The following is a 26938-nucleotide window of genomic DNA, read 5'->3' as shown; positions in this document are numbered from 1 at the left end:
AATCTCCTGTAGCCCCTGAAGCTGCGGGGTGCTTTTCTAGAATTCATCCCAGAGATAGAATTGATGGAGTGCTGAGCTCACAGGCAGGAAGACCAGAGTTCAAATCCCTGCTCTGATACTTACTACTTGTGTGACTATGGGCCACACTGGTAATCTCCCTAATTTTCAGTTTCTTCATCAGCGAAATGGGGTTAACCACACCTGTATTACCTACCTTATAAGGTTGGGGTGTTTTTAAAAAATTAAATGAGATGTGATTTTATTTCAATGAAAATAAGCCCTTTTTCTGCGTCTCATAATGTTGCCCAGGGGCACTGAGAGATTAGGTTACTTGCTTAGGTTGGAGGGAGCATTTGAATCTAGCTCTTTCTGTATATAAAGCTTGCTTCTCTATTTGCTAGGCCAGCCTGTCAACAGTGCTTATGGGGAACTAAAAGGTAGGTAAGATGTGTCATAAGCAACAAATCAGCCACATAAAAAAGGCGAAAAAAGAGAAAAGCAGCTGGACTGGGAGGCATGATTAGGGTTTTAATAACGCAACAATTTCTGTCTGTCTAGTTTTCAGGGGTGAGTGGACCTGGAGCTCCCATGAGCTCACTGAAGTGGGGAGTGGGATAGGCTGGTAGGCCTTGATGTATTTTGGAACCTGGAGTTTAGGGGGAGGTAGTAGATGAGAATGGATATGTTTCATAGAAGTCATTGGATTGGAAGGGGGTGAGGGATAGATATGCAGGGCCAGGGGCTCCTACTGCTGGTGCTGGCTCCGAAGTTTTGTCCTTTGCCAAGAGTGAAAAGACATCTGTTATTGGCTGGTTTTTTCCCCCACCTCTCCGAGCCCCCCAACCCCACCCCAGACCTAACTTGTGATACCATTGTTAGAAGGAACCAACTTTCAATAAGAAAACTCCCTCTCCCTCTGCACCTGTAATGCAATTTACAACTTTTGGAGGGTTACCTGTTTGTCGCGAGAAGTTAAGTGATTCAGGCAGGCTACAGAAGAAGCCATATATGCCAGCAGGGATTTGAACCCAGGTTTTCCTGACTCCAAAAATCCACTTTGCAATGATCCTACCGACTGAGGATTTTGTGAAGAAATAAATGCCTGTGGGGAGTGGGGGTAGGGAGGGAAAAAATACCCAATGGAGGGCTGGAATCAGCTTTTCACCGAAGAATTCCCAAACTGGACCCAGAGGGTTTCCTCCTTCATTTTCTCTCTCACCAGCCTAAACCTAGACCTTGAGAAAATCCGACCATTTTTTTCTAACTTTCTGGACAAGCAGTGAATCCAAGAGAGACAAGGTTGGGATTTACATAAAGGGGGGGGAAAGCATTACTAAAGGGACTAAGGGAAAGAGTAAACTTAAGGAAAGCCAGGCACAAAACCCTAAGGTGGTTAAGTTTATGTAAGCTAGCTAGAACTGTTTTTCTACTTAACCCTGTCTGAATAGCTGAAAGATTTTCCCCTTAACCTTGGCCTAGGCCTCCCCTATCAACTCTTCACTTGTTAAGAAGTTACTTCCCTTAGTTTCTCAATGGATTTCTTGATCTTTATTTGGTTTGGTGCAAATTTTAAGTTTTTGCTGGAGAGAGGAATGGGGGGAGGGGCCTGGGTGGCCTGCCTTCCTTGAGGTGGCCATCTCACTGGAAATCCCACCATTTTCCTCTCCTCACCAGCCAGAGGTAGAGCATCATCCAAGCCTTTCCAGGAAAGAGATGAGAACGATAGAAAACTATTGGTTGACTGCTGCTCTTCACAGAGTGGCAGATCCTCCCACCCATGTGGAAGAGTACATTTGTCTGTTGGTAAAGATACTCTGGCTCCCCTTTGGGGCAGAGTACGTTTAGAAGAAGAAAATGATTAAAAAGACAAACATTAGAGACCTGCCGTTTTCTCACAAGTCAAGTACCCTAAGTTGTTCATCTGGGCCTAAGCCTATCTATTGACATTCCAGGAAGGAGTCACCGGATCCTAGGGGGCGTCAGTAGCTAGGGGTTACTCAGGGGTTCCTAATTTCCCTTGTATTACATAAGGAGCTGGCGTTGGGGTACAGGCTGGTCCCTGTTGAAATGTGGGCCTAATGAGGGTGATACAGGCGGGCTGGTCATGCTAGAGTTGCATTCAGAAGGTGGCAGACAGGAGAATAGACCCCCCCCCCATATAATCGCTCCATGTTGAATGGAGCTTAGGACAATGTGGGGAGTTGCCCCTAGACGCCTACATGGAATCTAGGGAGGGTCCTTTTTCCTTGGGGTGCTTGTAGTCCTTGTGCCTTGCCTCATTGTCACGCAGAACCCCTACCTCCAAGACCCTTTTGCCAAGGCCTGACTTCTCTCCAACCCCAACCCCTGTTGGGGCAAGTGTTGGAGTCTCCTGGAGGATGGGCCACCTGTCTCCTGGTACTGTGGCACTGTGTAAATTGTCCTCTGCACTGCAACTTCAATTGTCATAGTCTCCATCAACTAAAATTGTCCCAGGTTAAATAATAATAATAATAATAATAATGGCTAACACTTAGATAGCACTTACTATGTGCTAGCACTTTACAAATATTATCTCATTTGATCTTCGTGACAATCCTGGGAGGTAAGTGGTATTATCACCCCCATTTTACAGACCAGGAAACTGAGGTTAAGCCCAGGGTCACACAACTGGTAAGTGTCTGAGGCCAGATTTGAATTCAGGTCTTCCTGACTCCTAGCCTAGCACTCTATGTACCGAGCCACTTAGCTGCCCCTAAGATTTCCTGCTATGCCTCTGGGACATAAAGGGGACCTGAGCCTTTGGCCAAGGCTTTGGGGGTGGGGATGTTACTCTCATTGAGTGAGTTTAACGACCTAAAGCACACTTTGTTTGGGTGTTACTTTGACTAGCTCTGTCCCTTTAAAATGCAGAAGGAGGCAGGTAGGAGAATAGACCCCTTGAATAGACACACCTCCCCCATATAATTGCTTCATGTTGAATGGAGCAATGGCTTGAGTCTATAGCTGGGCCCCTGACTAGATTTGGCTTGCCTGATCTTTAGGCCAATCCTGATAATTTTATCCTCAGCCTTGTTTCCGCTCCTATCTGTCTACTCCTAAGTATTTAATCCAGCCTACTGTCCGTGACTTTCATTTCTCCTACCTCTTCCAGCTTTCTTGTAAACTGACCATTGCTTTGCTGTCTCAGATCCTGGTGTCCAATGCTGAGCTTCTTCCCCTGGGCAATAGGCAATGATCTGTTCTTGGCAGCCTCTGGCTGTTAATTCTAGACTGGCTGAAACCAGCTGTTTAGAGGTAGCATTTCATGTACAGATGTGGAGACCTAGGACCAGAAGATTTGGAGCTGAAAGGGACCCTACAGATACACTTGTATAACCCCCTTGTTGTATAGATGAAGAAAGCCAGGGTCAGAGAAACAAAGTGAATGGTCTAAGATCTCAGCTGTAAAGACAATGATTATTGAACATTAATGTGTTTATTTGATTTGGAGAGGTGGCTGCCTAGTGAATAAACAGCTGGTCTTGGAGTCAGGGAGAACTGAATTCAAGCCCTCCCTCTGACACATAATGGCTGTGTGACCAAGAAAGGAAACAAGTATTTATTAAATGCCACCCTACGTGCCAGGTTAGCATTGTGCAAATATTATCTTATTTGATGCTCACAACAACCCTGAGAGGTAGATGCTATTAATATCCCCATTTTACAGATAAGGAAACCGAGGCAGATAGAAGTTAAGTGACTTGCCCAAGGCCACATAGTTAGGAAGTAGCTGAGACCAGATCTGAATTCAGGTATTCCTGATTCCAGACCTGATGCTGGATCTCCTGTACCACCCAGTTGCAGATAGAGATGAAGTTACTTGCCCAGGGTCACACAGCTAGGAAGTGTCTGAGGCAGGATTTGAACTCTGGCCTTCTCAGTATTCTATCAACAGCACCATCTAGCTTCCTCTTAGCAAATATTTAATTTCTTAGTGCCCCAGGTACCCTTCTAAGACTTACAGTACAGGTGCCTTGGGCATTGGTAGAGTTTCTTATCCCAATCAATCTCAGGTCTAGACCAAAATAACAATAAGAAAAACTATAATGATTATGATAATTCAGATGCTCCTTGAATGATCCTTCAGTTAACCTTATAGGCCCTTTGTACCATCAATTACCTTGATGTAACAGCAAGCACCCTGGCATACCTAGGATGGTCTGCTAACATAAGTTCTTTGATCTGCTTTGCTAAACGAAAGGCAACTTTAAGGACATCAACAATCTTACTTTAATCAGACATATATAAATCATTTACTAGTTCAGGGGAAAGGTCAGCACCCTGAACGTGGAGAAAATAGAAGCAGAGAATACAAGCAGAGAAATTAACACAGAGATTCAACAGACAGGGCTTCAACGGTTTGAACAAAGTAATACAACCACCTACATAGACCATCAGATTAGGAGAGCACAAATGTCTGAGTAGTTGGGGAGCTCTTAACAAATGGCTACTCAGAGTCCTGTCCAGGGAATAAAAGGTTCTTCTCACGAGCAAGCCCCCAAAGCAAAATCTCACCTCAGAATATATATATATATATATACACATATACATATATACATACACACACACATACACTTTTGGCTAATAGGCTCAGAGCCAGAAGGTATCACAACCCTCCTGACTCAGTGCCTAATTAGCTTAGTACCAAAAGATGTGAAAGCCTTCCTACAAGCAAGCTTCCCTTAAGCAAATTTCCCCTTAGGCAAGTTCCTCCCCCAGTGGGCTCTATGTGACTCAGGATGTATCACAGCTGCGAGCTGGGCCAGAGCTCAAAGCAACAAGACATTCATAATTGAAATACCTATGTACCTTTAGACCTGGGAACATGGCCCCTGTTCCAGGAAAAAAGGGGAAATGTGTTCACATAGGCCTATTAATAGGCAGGGAAGATCTTATATTCCATTAACCTTACACTTGACAATCAGCATCGCCTTCACCATTACCATCACCATCAGGAAGCTTCCAAAAGGCAAGGACCCCACTGGTTTGGCCTGACCTCTTCATCACACCTCATCCAATGATGATGACAGTGGTGGGGTGGGAAGAATGCTGCTTTGTGTCACCATGTTATGCTAGAGAAGTATATATAAGGAATGTAAACACCTATGCTGTCTGTCTCTGCAGGAATACAAACCAGATCAGCCATCCCATCACTCCCCAGCAGCAGTTGAGGTCATCACCGACCATCCGGCGGTACCCAGCAGTGGTCACTGGCCAGCTGACCTCCAATGCTCTAACTGGAGGGAATGGTCATGACCAGGGTGACTCAGCACTCCAAGCAGCACATGAGGGCCATGGCTCACCCCTCTGGGGTAAGAAATCCCTGCCTTTGTCCTCCCCAGGATAACCCAAGCTACATAAAGACTATGATCGCTCCCCCATCTCCCCCATCACTCCCATATATACCTAGATGCCCCTGGGGCTGGGCAGCAACTAGAAAGACACCATTGATCCATAGTGTCCAAGGCTTTTGGTACCAAAGAGAGAACAAATCCCAGAAATAAGAGGCAAGCTACCTTTTGCCTCTTCCTTCTTCCTACCGTTCTCTTGACTCATTTGCTGTCTCGGCCATCCCATCGGATACTATAGCCAGTGTTTGGGAGCTGAAGCTGATTTCTGGTGCGGGTAAATGGAGGAGAAAACAGGAGAGGATCAGTGAGGAGGCAGGTCAAGAAAGGGGAGATGTGTATGACTCATTCTGGAAAGAGATATCTTAGGTATCTTGTATGGAGATTCTCGCAGCCCTTAATTTCTGACCTTGATGCATGTGTTGCTATAGTTTGTCTGCTTTCCAGCCAGCAATTAGTTACTTCATTTGGCACCTACAAGTCCGTGGATGCTCCGATTCATCAGAAACCATAAAAGAGGTTAGAAGACAAACCATGCACAGCCCAGAGTCCGATCCATTCAAGTGCTCTGACTGCTGGTGCCCTTGTCTTAATCTAGATGACTTTTTTTTAACCTTTTGTAGATTCAAACTCCTGAGACAGACTTGTTAATAAAAAATTGGGGGGGGGGGGAAGCAATCAGGGTTAAGTGACTTGACCAGGGTCACACAGCTAGAAAGTAGCTGAGGCTAGATTTAAACTCAGGTCCTCCTGACTCCAGGGATGGTGCTCCATCCTCTATGCCACCTAGTTGCCCAACTTGTTCATTTCTATGCATTCCCAGCTTATGATTTCTAAAAACTTTCAGCTCCTTCGTTTTATTTAGACTTTCTGGTCATTGTCAACCCAAGGCCACATTAACCAGTTAACTTGTAACCCTGATAACTATCCAGGTGATGCAGTCTCAGCCTCTGTCTGATCAGTGATACTCAGATGCTTCTCATACCCCAGAGTTACAATAATTAATAATTGCCACCATTTGCATAGTGCTTTAAGGTCAAATCTCATCTAAATTCCCCCCTTCTTCAAGAAACCTTTCCCAGGCTTAATTTTGTACCTTCCTTTTGAGACTATCCCCAATTTATCCTGTATAAATCTTATTTGTACATAGTTATTTGTACGTTGTCTCCCCTCATTTTCCCTTAGAGAAAATCAAGGCCCAAAGCCCAGGGCCACAGCTAGTAAGTGTGTCAGGTGGGAGTCAAACCCAAGTCTTCTAGAATCCAAGGTTATTGATCCACCAGCTGCTAACGCTGGCCTATGCATCCTTTGTTCACTAAGAGGCCCGATCACTTTGAGAGGGTAATGTCTCGACTTGCAAGTAAATTGGATTTGAGTGAGGCAGAGCTATGCAAAATCATCAGCCTCATTCTTCCCTCCAGAGTCATTGGAGTCCAGTGACAAAACAGGTCAGGATGACTAGAGATGACCCTGGATGCTGTGGGAGATTTTGGCCTTTTTAAGCTAAGGTCTTTCCTGGGTCTCAGTTTGTCTGAGGCAACACCCATTCAGGAGTTAAAGGCTAGGTAAGAATTGAGGCAAAAGATGGCCTAGTTTTCCTTCACAAAAGAATTAGTCTGGGAGGGGAATCAATCTCAGAGTGAGCTGGAGAAGGAAATGGCAAAACACTCCAATATCTTTGTCAAGAAAGCCCCAAATGGGGTCATGAGGAATAAGGCACGACTGAAAACAACTGAACTGAATGCATGTATGTGCTTTGAAGTGTAAGTGACAGGGCCAGATTAGCAAGGGAAAAATTGGGAGATATGATCTTGAATGAAACTTCTCATCTGCCTGACATTATGCTTTTCTGAAGATTTAATTATCTCAGACATTTATTCCCTGGAAACCTATGGAAGGAACCTGACACAGTATAACACTGACTAGCCTTTGTGAGGAAGGACTCAGAAGGTACTGGCAGTGACACAGCCCTCACTGGCCTTAGAACACAAACCACACAAAACTAAATTTTGGGGGCACTGTCAGTGCCTCAGAACTTGGCCAGTTCAGCATAGGTGTGACCCGACATTTATAACACTTGTGGAGAGCTGTCACAGAAGCAGCATTGTCACCATCATCGTCATCATAGCTAGCATTTACATAGCATTTTAAGGTTTAAAAGCACTTTACAAATATTATCTCATTTTATCCTCATGATAACCTTGAGAGGTAGGTGCTAGATGCTATTAATCTCCCCATTTTACAGATGGGGAAACTGAGGTAGTTATTGCTGTTATTGTCAAGTTTTTTCAGTTGAGTCCAACTCTTTGTGACCCCATTTTGGGTTTTCTTGGCCAAGATACCGGAGTGGTTTGCCATTTCCTTTTCTGGCTCATTTTACAGATGAGGAACTGAAGCACACAGGGTTAAGTGACTTGCACAGGGTCACACAGCTATGTGAGCATCTGAGGTTAGATTTGAACTCAGGAGGCTGAGTCTTCCTGATTCTAAGTCCAGTGCTCTATCCACTGCACCACTTGAGGTTGAGAACAATTAAATGACTCATCCAGGAAGATGTCTTCCTGATGCCATGCCGAGTGCGCCACCTAGCTGGCCTTTTGTGAGGTAGAGTGCCATACCTGCAGTCAAAAAGACCTGAGCCTCAGACACTTACTAGCTGTGTGACCCTGGGCAAGTCACTTAACCTTATTTGCCTCAGTTTCCTCATCTGCAAAATGAGCTGGAGAAGGAAATGGAAAACTACTCCAGTATCTCTGCCAAGAAAACCCCAAATGGAGTCACAAAAAATCGGGCATGACTGAAAAGACTGAACAATAGCCAGGACATAAAAGGAGTTTGGGCTCAGATTGTGGAGGGTCCTTAACACAGAACTGGGCAGTTTGTATTTTTTAAAGTTTTTATTGTTGTTTTCTGTTTCTCACATTGACATAGTTATCCCAAGTATTCCTCACCTTTCCCCTCCCAGAGAGCCATACCGTACAAGAAATAGGAAATTTTTTTCAGAGAGGAAAAAACAGTCAGCACCACCAACATTGAACATTGAATTTAGCACAACATTGAACAAGTTAGAAAATATGTGCATTGTATGACACTTGTGGCTGTCCCACCTCCACAAAGGGACTGTCCTTATCTCCCACAAAATGGGTGTGTCTTCTCATCTCTAAATGCACTCTGAGTCCTGATTAATCTTTATTTTTTTTGTTACACTTACTTTTGATTTCTTGGTGTGTGGTTCTTTCTGGGGCAGTTTGTATTTTGTTTGGTCACTGAAGGTGTTTAGTCCAAGGATAATATGATCAAAGAGGTGATGGAGGAAGAGCAATCTGGCTGGAGAATGGGACGCATTGGAGGGGGAGGAGATGGGAGTCAAGGAGCCCAGTTAGCAAACTATTGCAATAGTCGAGGTATGAGGTAATGAGGGTCTAGACTAGGGTGATGGAAGCAGGAATGGGGAAGACTCCATCAAGGCATCCATTCACACAGGATGGTTGATCTCATCCAGGAGGAAGGCAATTTTATTTGATTAAAATCATTCATACTAAGGTGTGAAGGACTGACAGACTAAACTCTGTCAGAAGTTATATGCCTTTTTAAAGGGAAGCTTTTTCTCTGAGCCAGAAAAACAGTGGTCAGCAACTTGGCACCATGTTTGGAAGAGGTAGCCAATTCCTGACCTGGACTGTTAGCTTCTCAAGGTCAGGGAGCCCAGGCTTATATTTCTCTTGGATTCCTTCATAGATCCTACATATGTTAGGTGTTTAATAAATGTTTGTTGGCACTTTGGTTTACCTACTGCCCCATGGCATCTCTGACTGCTTCTGTACTTCTTGAAGGTCTTCATATAATAGCATTGGGGGTGCTCCACCAGATGTGGAGTCAGATGACCTGGGTTTGAATCCTGGCTCTGGAACTTTTACTACCTATAAGACCTTGGCAAGTAGATTCATTTTCTCGGGGCCCCAACTTCCTCATCTATAAAATAAAGGGGTTAGATTGATGGTCTTGTGGTCTATCTTCTACCTCCCTTTCACCAACCCCCCCCTCCTTCCACTCTTTCAATGTCCCAGGCTTATAGACTTGCATTTTCCTTGACTTCTTCCTTTTTCCTCTCCCCACATATCTAGTCATTTGGTGTATTTTGCTGGTTTGGCTACATCTGTGACATCTCTTGCACCTGACCTCTCTTTGCTCACACAGCTACTACCTTAGTTCAGGCCCTGATCACCTATCACTTAGATTATTTATTTATTTTTAATTTATGGAATAAAACAAGCATTTCCATAACCTAATAAAAAGATGCCACACATGAAACTGCAAATCTATTATGTACAACTTGCTATTCCTTTTAAATATATGATAAAGTTATCATGTAAACTTCTTTTTTTCTTTTTTTCCCTTCCCTCCCTCCACTCTAGAGATAGCCACCAAGACCCAACTATATATATGTATATATATACACACATATGTACATATGTGTGTATATACACATCTATACGTACAGACATGTATAGACACAAATGCACACATTTTATATATATATGTATATATATATATAATTATTCTATATATCTATTTATGAGTGCTTCTCTGGATGCAGATAGTGTCTTTCTTCATATGTCCTTTACAGTTAATTTTGGGTATTTATAATAGTCAAAATTACTTATTCACTCAAGGTCATTCTTAAAACAATATTGCTGTTACTGTAAAAAATGTTCTCTTGATTCTGCTCGTTTCTCTTTTCGTTATTTCATGCAAATCTTTCCCTGTTTTTCTAAGCTCATCAAGTTCATCATTTCTTATAGCACAGTAGTATCCCATTACAATCACATACCAATACTTTATTCGGCCATTCGCCAATTTGTGGGCATCCCTACAATTTCCAATTCTTCACCACCACAAAGAGAACTGCTATAAACATTTTGGAACATATAAGTTTTTTTCCTTTTCTCCTAAGAAGGATGAGGAAACTGAGACAAACAGTGTTAAATGACTTGCCCAGGGTCACACAGCTAGTAAGTGTCTGAGGCTGGATTTGAACTCAGGTCTTCCTGATTCCAGGCCTGGTGCTCTATCCTAGATGCCCTAGCTGGAACATTATCTTCTCCATCAAGACTGTCCTTATCCTCTCAACTTCTAGTGTCCTCTCTCCCAAACAACCTTGTCTCTAAGTACTTTGTGTTTATTTGTTTCTATTCTCTTCGTAATTCTTCTGTATATGCTTGTATATGTCATTATTATCTCCCCACTAGAATGTAAGGTCCTTGGTAGTAGAGCTTACTTCATTTGTGGCATTAATATTTGTAGTACCTGGGATAGTTCCCAGCTTCATAAATACCTGCTAGACAGAGTCAGGAACCCAGATCGTCTTAGTTTGACTTAGGTCAGCTCTCTACCCACTGGACCAGGCTGGCTCTTGAATTAATGTACACAGGAACTGTCAGTTCCTATGATGAGGACTTTCTAATTTTTTGATTCTGTGATATCTCAATATAGGGCTCAACCTGACTGAGAAAATCAGGAAGATCAAGATTGTCTTCACCCCAACCATCTGCAAACAAACCTGTGCCAATGGACGATGTACCAATGACTGCTCCAAAGGGGACACCACCACCCTGTACAGTCAGGGAGGCCATGGACATGACCCCAAATCTGGTTTCCGCATCTGTGAGTCAAAGCAACTCCTGTCTTCTCTGTATCCACTATTGGAAAGGTCTCCTTGGGATTATACTAGAGTTAGGGGGAAGAAAATGGAGAGGAGAGGGGAGAAGGAAGAGTTGTCTCTTTCAATTTAATCCAACTAGCTCTTATTAAGCTCCAACTTTGCACAGAACTAAGCACTTGAGAGAGGAATACAAAGTTTAAACAAGGTGCTATCTTTTCCCCTCATAAAGTTTTTATAATTTATATAATTACAATGAGCTGGAGAAGGAATGTCAAACTACTCTAGTATCTTTACCAAGAAAACCTCAAATAGGCTCATGAAGAGTCAAACATGACTGAAATGACTGAACAACCCCCCGAAAAGTTAATATTATAATATAATTATAATATGTACAATATAATAATTATAATATATAACTATATTAATATTGTATGTCATTTATATCATTATATGTTTAGATAATGGTGTTTCCCATATTAGATAGTGAAGGAAATAGAATACCTGTGCGGAGAGCTGTCATATGAAATAACAAATAAGTGTCTAGAGATGCCTGAAACAAAGTACTTTCTGAAGTCTACATGGTAAGGTAATCTGCCCTCAGACACTTACTAGCTGTGTGACTCTGGGCAAGTCATTTAACCCTGTTTGTCTCAGTTTCCTCATTTGTAAAGTGGGGATAATAGTGGCATCTACCTTCCAGGGTTGTTGTAAGGATCAGACGAGATAATGATTGTAAAATGCTTAGCTCAATGCCTGGCACATAGTAAGTGTCATATGTGAGCTATCATCATTATTTTTATTATTAAATGATAATTGCACGGTGCCTGGAGCATAGCGAGTATTCCATAAATGTTAGCTATTATTATTATTTGTTGCTGTTCAGCTGTTTCAGTCACGTTCAACTTGTCATGACCCCATTTGGGGTTCTCTTGGCAAAGACACTGGAGTGGTTTGCCATTTCCAACTCCAACTCATTTTACAGGGTAAGAAACTGAGGTAAATAGGGTTAGGTGACTTGCCCAGGGTCACACAGCTAGGAAGTGTCTGAGGCTGGATTTGAACTCAGGAAGATGAGTCTTCCTGACTCCAGGCCCAGCACTCTATCCACTGCTCCACCTAGCTACCTAACAATAATAATAATTGTATAACAACTGTTAAATGCTTAACACGGTGTCTGGCATATAGTAAGTTTATATAAACATTAGCTATTGTTTGGTTATTGTTATTAATCATTTTTATTCTTGAAGGCTAATCTAAGGATTCCAAGGCCGTTGCCTTTTGCCGCCCCCCTCCCCAAACGTTTTGCTTGCAGAACATTTTACCAAGCACTGCTTTGGCCTCTGTTTCCTAATTTGGCCTCAATCCATGGGGGAAGTGGGTGAGATTGGAGTAGACAGTGTACATCTTCCCTCTGAGTAGAAATTCAATTGACATTCCATTGGAAGTCACTTTGAACATTGATGTTGCAGATTTTTGCCAGATCCCCTGCCTGAATGGAGGCCGCTGCATTGGTAGGGATGAATGCTGGTGCCCTGCCAACTCCACTGGGAAGTTCTGCCATTTGCCAGCTCTTCAGGTAGACAGAAAGTTGCCAGAAAGGTCCCAACACCTGGCCCCCTCTGAAGGCTCTTTGAAACAGTCTGTCTACATGTTACCCCTCTCCAACCAACTGGGTGAGTGTGGGCCCGGAGGATGGCCAGTGATGAGGGTGGGGCCTTGAGGCTTCCCAGCTCCCTTGGGCCCATTTCCATCTTCCCAAGCCAGCCAGAGGGAGCATCAGCCCAGGACCAGGGGCACCTGTCCTCAACAGGATGGGAAGGGGGACTTAAGTATTGGGTCCTTCCTGTTTTAGTAGCTGCCTTGCCTTCACTACTGTGGACAATGCAGAGCTATTGAAGATTTTTTAATGGACGTGACATGATGAGATCAACATCTTAGTAAAAAATTCAATGTCCCACTGCCTCTTTTTGTATCCCTAGCACTTGGCATAGTGCCTGGCACTTAGTAAATGTGTATTGACTGACTTAGTGAATGTGTATTGACCTGGATACCCAGGTTCCTGGTGTCAAGTGATGTGGGGGAGGGAAGCCTTATTCACCTGTTGCTGATCCAAACACTTTTCCCCAGCCTCTGTGAACCCCTCCCTAGTGAAGGTGCACATCAACCACCCTCCAGAGGCCACAGTTCAGGTCCACCAAGTGGCAAGGGTTCGAGGGGAGACTGAACCCCCTGAAGAGAACAGCGTGGAGACCAGACCTGCACCCCGGCCCGCCACCCGACCTGGCCACGAGCAGTGGGACAGCAACACCATCACCTCACAGACGAGGGAGCCTCCTCAGCCACCACTACCATCTTTCCCCAAGCCTGAGGGGCTACTTGGCTGGTGCTATCAGAACTCAGTGAATGACCAGGTGAGGACCTAGCTTCTGTTGGACCCTGGCCCACGATTGTTTTGGTATCTGTTGAGCCTGGACATGAGATTGTCTTACCTTTTCTGGCCTTCCTTCCTCTTCCTATCCTAACCTTTAGAATGCTAGATTCAAAGATGAGAGTAATCTTAGAGGTCACCTAACCTACTCCCTCTCATTTTATACTTGAAGAAACTGAGGTAATAAGTGGCAGAGACAGTATTTGAGTCTCTGATTTTAAATCCCTCACTCTTTCCATGGCACTAGGAGCTGAGGTGAGGGCATTTATTCCGATGCAGATTGCCAACTGTGGTGCAATTCATAGACTTGGAGAAATACCTGGGGCATTGAGAGGTATTAGTGACTTATTGCAGACTTGAACACAGGTCTTCCATCTCTGAGACTAGGATCTCCCATTTTCTCCAGGTTGCCTCTGGCCTGGAACACTGTAGGCTTAACAGATGCTTGTTAAAGAGCAGTTGGGTGGCTCAGTGGATTGGCCCTGGAGTCAGGAGTTCAAATTCAGCCTCAGACACTTACTAGCTGTGTGACCCTGGGCAAGTCACTTAACTCTATTGCCTCCAAAAAAAAAGAAAGAAAAGAAATGCTTGTTGATTGAATGAATGAATGAATGGGTTAAATCAGAATAGCCTGGAGCTTGACTGGGTGATGAAATCTCTCAGGTCATTACTTCTCATTATCTCACATACCCTACTCCCTTTTTTGGAGGAGGGCACTTGGAGGTTGGTGTTGGGAAGCAGAGTCATCAAAAGTCATGTTTTTCTGTTTGGGAAATTGTTTGCTTTCTTAAGTCTCTATCTTCCATACCTGCCTCCCCCATCCAGCTTTTCCTGCTAGACTTTAGCCTGGGGAAAGCAGCACAGTCTAATAGAAAGAGTACTAGCTCTGGAGTCAGAGGACAAGGTTCAAACCCCACCTCTGATGAATCTTTTAGGTCTCTCTAGGTCTTGGTTTCCTCATTGGTGATATTAGGGGCTTTGATGAGATGGCTTCTGTGGTCCCTTCCTGCTGTAGATCTAAGTCAGTCAGTATACATTTATTAAGTACCTACTAGGTACCAAGTGCTGTGCTAAGCCCCGAGGAGACAAAAAAAAAGGCAAAAGAGAGTCCTTGATCTGAAGGTGCTCACAATCTAATGGGGGAGACAGTGTACAAACAACTATGTACAAACAAGATGCCTACAAGATAAATTAGAGATGACCAAGCAAGGGAAGGCACTAGAATTAAGGGGGATGAGGGAAAGCTTCCTGTAAATGGAAGGATTTTATCTGGGACCAGAGCGAAGCCAGGAGGCAGAGACAAGTAGAGAACACTCCAACGTCTGATGCAGGACAGCCACTGGGTTTCTTTTCTCCTCATTCTGCAATACCCCTTTCTCTTCTCCTTTCCTTCTGGGTAGCCCCTGCCAGTTAGGGAAGTACTTGTATGCCCAAGCTTCCCCCAAGAGCTGAGCCCTATCATATGGATGGTATGAAGGAGAGAAGGAGGAAGCTGGTTGATGAGTCTTTATTGCCTTCCCGTTCCAGTGTGCCAACCCCTTGCAGGAGCTGACTAAGCAAGAGGATTGCTGCGGGAGCCTCGGGGCCTTCTGGGGGGTGAATACATGTGCCCCATGCCCTCCCAGGCCAGGTAAGGGTCAGGGGAAAAAGAAGGGGAGTTGGGAGTTCTGATGCACATTTCCTCTGGCCTTGGTTTGTGGGTCTTGGAAATGAGCCCATCCCTTTATTTTTGGCCCACTTGCCTCTAAGCAGGACATCTTAAAGCCTAGAAATTGAAACCAACTTTTTAAAAGTGGTGATAGCTGGTGGTTGGAGGGCCGGTTCATCTTCACAAGGGCTGGTAAGTTGGACCAAGGAATGTTTGGTACTCAGGCAGCTCAGAGCTGCTTCTCAGTGTTGTTTGTTGACTGAATATGTGTGGGTAGGTCTTGCTACTTGTGCTTCCTAAAAGCTTTCCTTTCTGTTGATTCTGTTCTCTTAGCCTGAGCTCCTTAGCCTGGACATCACCCTTTCCATCCTCCCCTTGGCACCTATCCTAAACTCCTCCATTCTTGACTTAGAGAAGGAGAGACACTCGCTTCTCCTTTACCCAGGGCAACAAGTTGGCAAAATAACCCAGTACTTTCCTTTAAAAAAAAACAAGTTTTACTGTTTCTTTAGTTTTTACATCATAGTTGTTTCTTGATAGTCTTCCTACTCAACACATACCCTGTGAGCTTTCTTGACTTCAGGAGAGCTGAGTTCAAATCTGGCCTCAGACACTTACTAGCTGTGTGACCCTGCGCAAGTCACTTATCATGTCTGCCTCAGTTTCTTCATCTGTAAAATGGGGGTAATGACAGCACCTACTTCACAGGGTTGGTGTGAGGGTGAGATGATGTAATCCTTATAAAGCTCTTAGCCTAGTGCCGGGAACATGTGCTGTTCAGTTGTGTCTGACTCTTAGTGACCCCATGGACACAGGCCAACGCTGCCCATGGGGTTTTTTGGCAAAGATACTAGAGCAATTTGACATTTTCTTCACCATTCGATTAAGGCAAACAGAAGTGAAGTGACTTGCCCAGGGTCACACAGCTAGGAAGTGTTTGAGACAGGATTTGGATTCAGGTCTTCCTGGCTCCAGGCATAGCGCTCTATCCACTGAGTCACCTAGCTGCCTCCCGAGTCATGGACCATGCTTAATAAATGCTTGCTTCTTTCAGCTTCCTCCCCACCCATGCCCCCCACCTTTCTCTAATAATGCAAAAATACTTAAGTAAAACCAACGACCCTGAACTGGCCTCTATGAAGTAGATGAGGCAGGATATGACTTAGAGTCAGAAAACCTTGGTTCACTTTAGACCCTAGCTGTGTGTGTGACTGGGCAAATCGTTTCACCTCTCTGTGCCCCAGTCTTCTCATCTGTAAATTGGTGGAGGTCGGACTCAGTGGCCTCTAAAGGTCCCTTCCTATTCTAAATCGGCAATCCTATGACCTATGCTTCCTGCTCTCCTTGCCTCCTCAGTGAGTCAGAGAGCTTCCTCATGGTCAAGTTTGTGGGGGGCCTAAGTCAGAATCCAACGTAGGAAGGGCAGATATGCTTTCTGGATCCAGGGCTGCTGAGGGTTAGGCTCTGCTGTGCATGTCAGCAGAAGAAGGAAAGAAAGAAGGAAAGAAGCATTTCTCTAGCTCCAGCTCTGTGCCAGGCACCGTGCCTACGATGATGCTGGGAGCCCAGTGAGCTCTGTGTTTCTCCCTCACATCCATCCATCCAGTGGGCTCTGGCACCCCTGGCCATATATGGAGTCCATTGCACCTTCCAGAAGACTTTGTTCCTACGACCAGGTAGGGCCTCTCTGGGGGCTAGAGGTTTGGCTGAAAGGAAAATGTGACTGTCCTGCTTTGCATCTGAAACCTGTCTTTTCTCCAAGCATTTTATACCCATGGTATCTTATCCAGACTCATATTTCCCTCTGGTTTGGTGCATAGGAACAGAGAGGGGCAAGGCCAGGAGCAGCAGAGGCACAGAAAAGGGTTGCCTTTGGTCTGAGAACATACAAGTAGTATTTACATTTCTTTCTCCTCTAATTCCATGGTTGCACTCCTAATTTTTTTCATTTTAACTTTAAGAATTTTTTAAAATTAAAATTTATTTTTTAAACATTTTTGTTTAATTTTTTTGGTTTTATGCTCTTTTTTGTTTAACATTTTTGTTACTCTAATGCCTCCCACTTCTTCCCCTCCAACCCTACCTCAATCATCCATTCACCAACATGAAGTAATGCATTATGGTCTGGCAATGTATGCCCCATTCAGTACCTGGAAGCTACTACTTCATTTCTCTGGATTCATGAATCCATGCAGTTGGTCACCACATTGATCAGAGTTCTGAAATCTTTCAGTGTTGTTTTTCTTTATGTTTTGGGGGTCATTGTGTAAATAAATTGCTCTGTTTTTGCTTAAGTCATTTGGTATCAATTCATGTAATTCTTCCCCAGTATCTTTGAATTGAGCATGGTACTAATTTGAGAGTCTGAGGTCCTAGGTTCAAATCCTGCTTCTTTCACTTACTGCCTACATGATATTGGGCAAACCACTTAACCTGCCTAGATCTAAATTTCCTCTTCTATAAAAGGACTAGATGGCCTTTTGAAGGTCTCTCCTAGCTACGATCTTCATGTTCCTTGTATCTCGTAGGATAATAATATTCCATTAAATTTATATGCAATAATTTGTTTACTCATTCCCCTAATCTATGGGCATGAACTTTCTTTTCAGTAGAATTAACATTCAGATCTTCCTGACTACTCACCCTGTGGGTGCTCAGCTCCTCCGTCTTGTCTGATGACTTAGGAAGAGAATAGGAGAAATGAATGTTCTTTGTGGTACAATCCAAAGAAAGCTAGACCTGGCATCAGAAAGACTGGGATTTGAGGCCCGCGCCTTTGACTCCTGCCTCGCCCCCTCTGCCTGCTGCTCCCTCGTGGAGAGCAGGCAGCCAGGACAGGGCTGGCGCCAGTGCCACCATGACCATGAGGCTGCCAAACATCCTGCTTACTGGTACACCAGGGGTTGGAAAGATCACACTAGGTAAAGAACCTGCACCAAGACCAGGACTGACATACATTAATGTGGGCGATTAAGCACAAGAAGGACAGTTACATGATGGCTTTGATGAAGAATATGAATGTTCCATTTTGGATGACAACCGAGTAGTTGATGAGTTAGAAAATAAAATGAGGGGGCAGCTAGGTGGCACCGTGAATAGAGCACCGCCTCTGAAGTCAGGAGGACCTGAGTTCAAATGTGGCCTCAGACACTTGACACACTAGCAATGTGATCTTGGGCAAGTCACTTAACCCCAATTGCCCTGCCAAAAAACCAAGAAAAGAAAAGAAAATGAAAGAAGGTGGAGTTATTGTTGATCACCATGACTGTGACTTCTTCCCTGAATGATGGTTTCATATCATTTTTGTGCTTCAAACAGAGAATCCTGTATTATATACCAGACTTGAAAAGAGGGGATACAGTGTAAAGAAACTACAGGACAATATTCAGTGTGAAATTTTCCAAATTCTTTATGAAAAAGCCATGGCCTCCTACAACCATGAAGTAGTACACTGGCTGCCCAGAAGAAGCAGAGAATAATTTAGATCAGATAATGAAATAGATTGGGCAGTGGATAAAAAATAATAGTTGAACCGTGAGAGCAAAGCATGGACTTTCAAGGTTTTCCACATGATGGTGAAAGATTTTCTCAATGATTTCTCCTTCCCCACAGAATAGAAATTAAGACAGCATACACCAAATTTTATTCTCTAGGATTGCGTTGTAGAAGTATCAGGTGGACAATATATAAAATTGAGTTAGGACTAATTTTTTTTTCCATGAGAAAACTGAAAAACCCCAAATACAATGAATAAGATATTAAGGACTTTTTAAGTTTAGGAATATTCAGCATTCTCATTTATTTTGGCCAACTGCTAAAGAATAAGCAAATTTGAGAAAATAGGTGGAAATCTTTAATACTTGACATGAAAAAGAAAATGAAGGCTAGGAAGAACTGCTGACTTATAAACAAGAGTCTAAGGATAAAGCTATAAACATTACATTAAGTGTTCTTTTGTTGGTGAATTGCTGTTGGTTTCTTTTTTTAATCTTGGAAGTTGGTTATAAATTAGGATAGTCACAAAGTAAATGGTGAGATCTTTGAGAAAATAGCAATTATTTTAGTACTAGAGTTCACTGAGCTCTTTTGCCTATAAAATCACTGCTGATCTTAGCACTGATAATTGTCTCTGCAGAAGAGTAAGCCAATCACATTTTCTATATATAGAAGGGCAATGGCAAAGTCTTCTGTGCACCCATGGAAACCCATGGTTGACTAATTTCAGTCTTGCTAGGATTCATGAAAATTCATGTGATGATGCTTGTTACCATATAGGTGGTGGTAATTAGATAAAAATTTAAAATTTATAAAAAAAGAAAGACTGGAGTTCAAATCCCATCACCTTATATTTCCTAGATATGTGGTGTTGGGAAATTCACCTCTCTGAGCTTCAGATCTTTTATGGTCTCTTCCAGTTCTAAATTCATGATCATATAATTCTCTCTTCCTACTCCTCAATGGTGTAGCCTGAGAGAAATTTAACTCCTGCCTATGCAGAGAACTCGCTTGGGGGTTCTGAGGGTACCTAATAGAGGTATTCTTGTAAATGTTTAACAACTGGCTTTCTAGAGGGCAAATGTATGCTAGACACACTTTTAAGTTTAATTTGAATTATCAACATTTTTCTCCATTACTTGCTTAAGTCTAGACAATCAACAAAATAATAAATTAAGCCTTGAATTATAGCATTTGCCAATTTCCAAGGAGTAAACGTGCACCCTGAAAATTTAACAGTTAACTCTTCAAGTCTGTTGGAGCTGAGTGCAGCACTCTACTGGTGCATAGCCACAGGGTCACTTGCTCCCCTGAGAAAAAGAGCCCTGTCCCTTGGGCTCTGCTTACCAGCTCCTTTCCCTCCTCCCTTCCCACCCTCCTTCCCTCCTTCCTTCCTTCCTCCTTTCCCTCCCTTCCTCCTTCCTTCCTTCCTCTCTTCCTTCCATTCTTCCTTCCTTTCCTCCCTCCCTCCCTTCCTTCCTCCCTTCCTCCCTTTCCTCCCTTCCTTCCTTCTTTCCTGCCTCCCTTCCTCCCTCCCTTCCTCCCTCCCTTCCTCCCTCCCTTCCTCCCTCCCTTCCTCCCTCCCCTCCTCCCTCCCTTCCTCCCTCCCTCCCTTCCTCCCTCCCTTCCTCCCTTCCTCCCTTCCTCCCTCCCTCCCTTCCTCCCTCCCCTCCTCCCTCCCTTCCTCCCTCCCTCCCTTCCTCCCTCCCTTCCTCCCTTCCTCCCTTCCTCCCTTCCTCCCTTCCTTCCCTCCCTCCATCCCTTTCTTTCCTCCCCTTCCTTCTTCCTTCCTCTCTTTCTCGGTCTTTCTCAGTCTCTCTCTTTTTCTTTATCTGTCTGTTCGTTTCTCTTTTCTTATGCAGAGACATTCCAGGATATATTTTCCTCTCAAGTCTTCCAATTTGTTTCAAAGGCCATTTATTTAATACCATGCTTGACATTAGAGATACAAAAACAAGAGTCCCTGCCTTCAAGGTCCCTTTTTTCGGCATGCAATTAATACAGAGGGAGTACTTAGTAGCCACTGGAGCAATCAGAAGATTCTTCATGAAGTAGGCTGAGCCTTGCATTCTGGGCTTGGAGGTGAAGTACTCTAAAATGATTTTGGAGACGAGCGCTTTCCACTACCCTCTGACACTGAGTCATTCTGGATGCCTGGTCTGTTGCTATATCCTGTCCTTACTGGTGAGGGAGATACATGAGGACAGTCAATGCCCTCTCCAGGAAACCAGTCAATTCTGGATGCCTGAGCCTGAATCGTTAATAATAATGATGCATTTACATAGGCATGGTTTGTGAAATGCTTTGTATATTATGTGCTGTCTCACTGGATCCTTTTAAGGAGAGGTAGAAACTATTAACATTCTCATTTTGCAGCTGAGGAAAATGAGGTTTTCAGAGGTTGTGACTTGCCCAAGGCCACACAGCTAATAAGTCAATTTTTCCTGACTCCAGCTCCCATGCTCTCACCACGACTATCAGCCTCCCAGAACCCGCTTTACAGGGGGCACCTGGGGATAACCACAGTAATCTGCATAAGGGATTTCGGGGTTGGACACGACACTGGGAGTGAGAGGAATAGAGAAGTCTGCAGCTTAGTCAGTGTAGGAGAGGAGCCCTAGCAAGGCCTGGGCTATGTTTGAAGGAGTACAGGGATGGGAATAGTAGTTTCATCCAAATGGAAATTCAGGAGCCATTGGCTGATAATCATCGTGGAAGTGTGTCTGAGTGCCCAGAAGCTGTCATGGTGGGTGGACCTTGAGAGCTGAAACAATGAAAGGGAGAAGAAGTGAGGCTCTTCTGCAAGTAGGCTGTGCTGACGGGCCTGGTAGAGGCACCAGGTCGCAGGGAAAAGAAGGAAACAGATGCCTTTTTGCTCACAGAGAACTGTTAACTATACTCAGCTACGTTTCTGGCCATTGCCATGGATAACCAGGTCGGCCTTGCCCAAATTTGTACTTCTGCCTTGGGAGTTATGGGGGAAGCCTTCCCTTTTAATGTTACCTTCCACCAAATGTGGTCTTGTTTATACTTACATACGTGGCATCTCCTCCATTAGAATGCAAGGTCCTTAAGGACAGGGACTGTTTTTGCCTTTTTCTTTTTGTATCCCTAGGCTTAGCACAGTGCCCAATACACAGTATGCACTTAATAAATGCTTGCTGATTGATAGATCGACTCACAGAGGTTTCCCAAATTTGCACCTGTTGAGTATAAATGGCCTGACATCTCATCTATAGCCCCCTGACCAACTCTGACCCTACTTGACTACTTCAGAAAGATCTCCAATTAACAGAAGATCCGAAATGCATAAATTAGCCAGGATGCCACTTTTAATTCTTAGTTTAAATGCAACTAGAGGGTCTCATTACACCCAACTGCATGGCCTGGGTCCTATTTATAAGGGAAGAAAAAGACATGGGAAGCATGCAAAGTCTGAGTCAGTGCCCATATTTTGCCTGGAACAAAGGCAGCGAGTAATAGAACACACAGTGTTCTGCAAGATGGTTTCCTATGGGAAACTGCTCATAGGTCATTGCTCAGTCTGTACCCTAAAGCCTGGGATAGGGACTGGAACAGCATCCACAAATCCACCGCCTCTCCCATAGTAGAACCAGACATTGCATTGTTGATTTAGCTCTTGGGCGTGGGTATATACACAGCCCCCAGACTTGGGTGGGTGCATAGTAACATCCTATAAGCCAATACATTTCTGGGAACTGTCCCACCCATCCCACTTCCCCTGTCTCAGCAGTGTGCCAGCCGAGTAACAGCATCTGCAGGACTGAGCAGTCCAACAGGGTCCCTCAATTAAATCATTTCCAGCTTTAGTCTTGGCCACATCTCACCTGATGCCCACAGACCTTCTCTTTCTTGTCTCCCCTCCCCCCACCTTCAATGGAGCTGGCAAGCTCTGTACTGGGTCTGGAGTGCACATGTGTGCCGGGTGTGGGAGCGTAACTCCGTGACTCTGGTCAACCGCACCCACAGCCACACATTGCCCCCCATTCCCTACTTCCCCCACCTCAGCTGTGAATAGCATAGACTTTGATGGCTCATGTTTCCCCTCCTGGTTAGGGGGTCTCCTGCAGTATTTGGTACATCTCAGGAAGCTGGGCACCAGGATCCAGACCCCTGGAATGTCAAGCATTCCATCACTCCCAGCAAGAAATAACAAAGACCAGGGCAATGTAAACATTTGCAAATGCATTAAAGTGCAGCTGGGCATTGTATAGAGAAGGAGCAAGATGGATGGAGCGCTTGTTTGGGTTGACAGGGTGCCAGGGACCCAACTCCATAGCAAAGCCCAGAGCTAGGGGATGTTTTTTTCAAATCCCATAGGATATCAAGTAAGTGCTACTGTGTGAAAAGCAGATTTGAGGAGAAAATGAGGACAGGCCTTATGGGGGATCCAATACTAAGTAGGTTAAGGGGAATAAGCTCTAGGCAAGGCTTTGGGTTGTACAACATTCTTTGTGACCTATGATAAGGTTCATTATCCCTCTGAGATGCCATCTTTCTACCTGTCAAATGGGGCTACTCCCTATAGGTAAAGAATTTTGAGGTCTTAGAGAAGAATCATGACATGACCATAATCTGTTGCCAGCAGACTTCTGGATTTCATGACTTCTAATTAGTCACCTTTTGGTGCCTGAAGCTTTTTGCTTGGCTGCTGAAGAAGGTTCTCTGAGAACTTTGCAGTCTTCTAATGGGTCAAGCATTTGCCATCAGGATGATGGTTTAAAGTCTCAGTTACATATCTGCCTTTTTAGAAAAGTTCCATTTCCTTCGGTGGTAGATCAAGGAATCTGGACTGCATAGTAATTCCTACTCCTCTCTCCACCCTCCTGTCTTTATACTGACACCTGGGGTGGAGGGCTGAGTGACACATACAGAATGTGCATCTCAAAACTTTTAGGATTTATCTCCCCAATCCACTGGGATTCATTGCAATGTTCTAGCTCAGAGACCTACCCCATCTCTTGCTACTAATCCTTGTACAGCACATAGCTCTCAGAACACACTTTTATTTACTTATATTGGTGCCACATTTTTTAGTTTTCATCCCAGAGAAAGAGGCAAACATCTGGATTGACTGGAAAGTTGGCTTGGCATTGGCTGTGTCAACCCCAAAGGCCCCTTGTGCTAGGGCATTTAAGGTTGGCACATAGTATACAGTTCACCCTGGTGGGTGGCAGCTTTTTTGCCATGAGATGCCCTGATAATAGATGATTTCTCCTCAAAATCTAGATTTCCTCTTGGTCTTTCTTGGAGTTTTCAATTCTCCATCTCTGTTCTCTATAAGGAACTCTTCTGCTTCTCTCCCATATGACTGATTTGGGTCTGCCTGCCCATTTTGTTGATGCATGGATCAGGCAAAATCATCAAGAACTTGGGATATGAGATTTCTTTTTTTAAAAAATAGTATTTTGTTTTACCCCCAGTTACATATAAAGACAATTTTAAACATTTGTTTAAAATTTTTTTTGAGTTCCAAATTTTCTCTCTCTCCCTTACCTCCCTCCCCCCAAGACAGTAAGCAATTTTATATAAGTTATACATGTTCAATCATGCAAAACATATTACCATATTAGTTATGTTGTGAAAGAAGACACAGACCCAAAGGGAAAAAAACACAAAAAATACAGAAAGGGAAAAATATTATGCTTTGATCTGCACTCAGACTCCATCAGTTCTTTGTCTGGAGGGTAGATAGCATCTTTTCATCAAGAGTCCTTTGGAATTGTCTTGGATCATTGTATTGCTGAGAATAGCTAAGTTATTCATAGTTGATCATCATACAGTATTGCTGTTACTGTGTACAGTGTTCTCCTGGTTCTGCTCACTTCACTTTACATCAGTTCATATAAGTCTTTCTAGGTTTTTCTGAAATCTTCCTGCTCATCAATTCTTATAGCACAGTAATATTCCATTACATCATATACCACAGCTTGTTCAGCCATTCCTCAATTGATGGGCATCTCCTCAATTTCCAGTTATTTGCCACCACAAAAGGAACTGCTATAATTTTTTTGTACAAATAGGTCCTTTCCTCTTTCTTTTTTTACCCTTTGGGATATAGACCTAGTAGTGGTATTGCTGGATTGAAGGATATACACAATTTTATAGCCTTTTTGGCATAGTTCCAAATTGCTCTCCAGAATGTTCAGATCAGTTCACAACTCCACCAACAATGCATTAGTGTCCCAATTTTCTCACATCCCCTCCAACATTTATTATTTTCTTTGTCATATTAACCAATATGATAGATATGGAGTTGTCCTCAGAGTTGTTTTAATTTGTATTTCTCTAATCAATAGTGATTTAGAACATGTTTTATATGACTCTAGATAGCTTTGATTTCTTTATCTGAAAACTGCCTCTGGACAGATACAGAGACAGAGAGATAGATAATAGAGGGATGTAGATATAGATATCTATCTATACACAAACATATAGTGTATTGTATCCCCACATATACACATGTACACATATGTATATATACACATATGATACACATGCATATATAAACATGTTTTACATGTCACTCCAGCTTTGTGATTATTTACAGTGTGCTTTGTGATTATAGTTAAATAAAACAGTCCCATTTACATATTTCTTAACCAATGAATACATGCCCATGTGGTATAGGACAATGTACTTCATAAAGGGGATATATGTTAAAACGTACCCATGATCCCGTGTCCTTGCCCTCATAGGGGTTATAACTGAATACAATAAATGATAGGCCGAGGGCTAGATCACAGCCAACTAATTGATCTGCTGAGGTGGCCATCTATTTTCAGACTTGATGTTCACCTTTTCTGGAGATTGGTTGCTCCACCTTTTTGAGAAGGGAGGGAAGGACAGGGAGAGGATCCCAATACCTAGTCCCTATTTGCCAAGGGTGAGGAACAATTGGCTGTATGAAGAAAGGGGTCAGATTAGATGGCATCTCCTGCCTCTTTCGGCTCTAACATTCTGTAATTCTGTAATATTGCACAGATGTTCTTGGAGCAGAATGGGGTCCTTTTTATTCTTAGATGTCCCATAGGTGACAGACATTGTCTTAAAGCACAAAGTGTCCTGGACTCAGAGGACTCAATCAATCAACAAACACTCCTTCAGGGCCTACTTTATGCCAAGCATTGTTCTGAGTGCTAGGGATATGATGACAAAAACAAAGTCCCTACTTGTATCTCGAAGAACTTACATTCTATCGGGGGTAGAGAGCAACACCATGTACATATAGAATTATATAAAAAATAATTTTTAAAGTGACTTGTGATTTCATTGGTATAGGGAACTCCCAGTGAGGAAACTCCCTCTATCAATGAAGATCAACACCTGCTTTGCAACTTAATTGTCCAGGCCACTGAGCAATTAAGTGATTTGCCCACAGTCAGATAGTCAGTAAGTGTCAGAGGTCTGACTTGAATACAAGTCTTCCTAATCCTAAACCAGGCTGTCTCTCCACTATCCCATTCTGCCTTTATCTGCTATAAGTAAAGGCTGAGTGGTTCAGTGGATACAGCACTAGGCCTAGAGTCAAGAAGACTTGAATTCAAATCCGACCTCAGACACTCACTAGCTGTGTGACCCTGTTCAAGTCACTTAACCTCTGTTAGCTTTAATCTACTAGAGAAGGAAGTGGCAAACTACTCCAGTATCTTTACCAAGAAAACCCCATACTGGGTCATAAAGAGTCAGACATGACTGAACAACAACAAAAGTATTTTAGAGGTATTAGCCTTTATTTCTATTTTTGATCTGCTTAGGTTATAACATATACACACATATGTGTGTATATGAATATTTTATATACATAAGTATGTGTATAGATGTTGTGTGAATTTATGTGTGTATATGATATGTGTGTATGTGTGCATATCTATATATGGGAATTGGCATTTTAGCATAATTTCAAATTCTTGTCCAGAGTGGTTGGACCAATTCAAAGCTCCAACAACAGTGTATGCCTTTCTCCAACCTCTCCCACAATTACTATTCCATTTTTTGCTCTTCTTTGCCAATTTGCTGGGCATGAGAAGGTACTTTAAAACCTTAAAGAGCTATATAAATGTTAGTTTTTATATATATCCAGGCTTGCCTCTGTCTTGGATTCAGGGAAGGCTGTTCCAAGTGATTCAAGGTTTGGTCTGTGCCCCTTACTGTTTCTGTTATTTGGATAGTACCCAGCAGGAACTAGTCCTGAGGAAAACCATGAGAAAAGTGAAGTTTGTCTTTGGCACACTTCCCATTCCTCTTTTCAGTGCCCCTTTATCTCATCTGTGCTCCTTGCCTCAGCCCATACTCAGGTACACATACTGGTTCTT

General features: G+C 43.3%; 1 protein-coding gene and 1 pseudogene across 1 annotated transcript in view; both read left to right on the top strand.

Moving 5' to 3' along the window:
- The window catches only part of LTBP2 (latent transforming growth factor beta binding protein 2), a 193071-nt gene that overhangs the window by 73788 nt on the left and 92345 nt on the right, over positions 1–26938 (top strand). The window contains exons 4-8 of the mRNA XM_036735285.1: positions 5146–5333; positions 10863–11033; positions 12501–12704; positions 13159–13442; positions 14987–15089. Of these exons, the coding sequence (XP_036591180.1) occupies positions 5146–5333; positions 10863–11033; positions 12501–12704; positions 13159–13442; positions 14987–15089 (950 nt within the window). The remainder of the gene's footprint in view (positions 1–5145; positions 5334–10862; positions 11034–12500; positions 12705–13158; positions 13443–14986; positions 15090–26938) is intronic.
- On the top strand, positions 17971–18638 carry LOC118828577 (annotated as a pseudogene).

The sequence above is a fragment of the Trichosurus vulpecula genome, chromosome 8 (genome assembly GCF_011100635.1).
Source record: "Trichosurus vulpecula isolate mTriVul1 chromosome 8, mTriVul1.pri, whole genome shotgun sequence".
Classification (NCBI taxonomy): domain Eukaryota; kingdom Metazoa; phylum Chordata; class Mammalia; order Diprotodontia; family Phalangeridae; genus Trichosurus; species Trichosurus vulpecula.
Note: the sequence above shows the minus strand (reverse complement) of the source record. Positions and strands in the feature narration are given on the sequence as shown.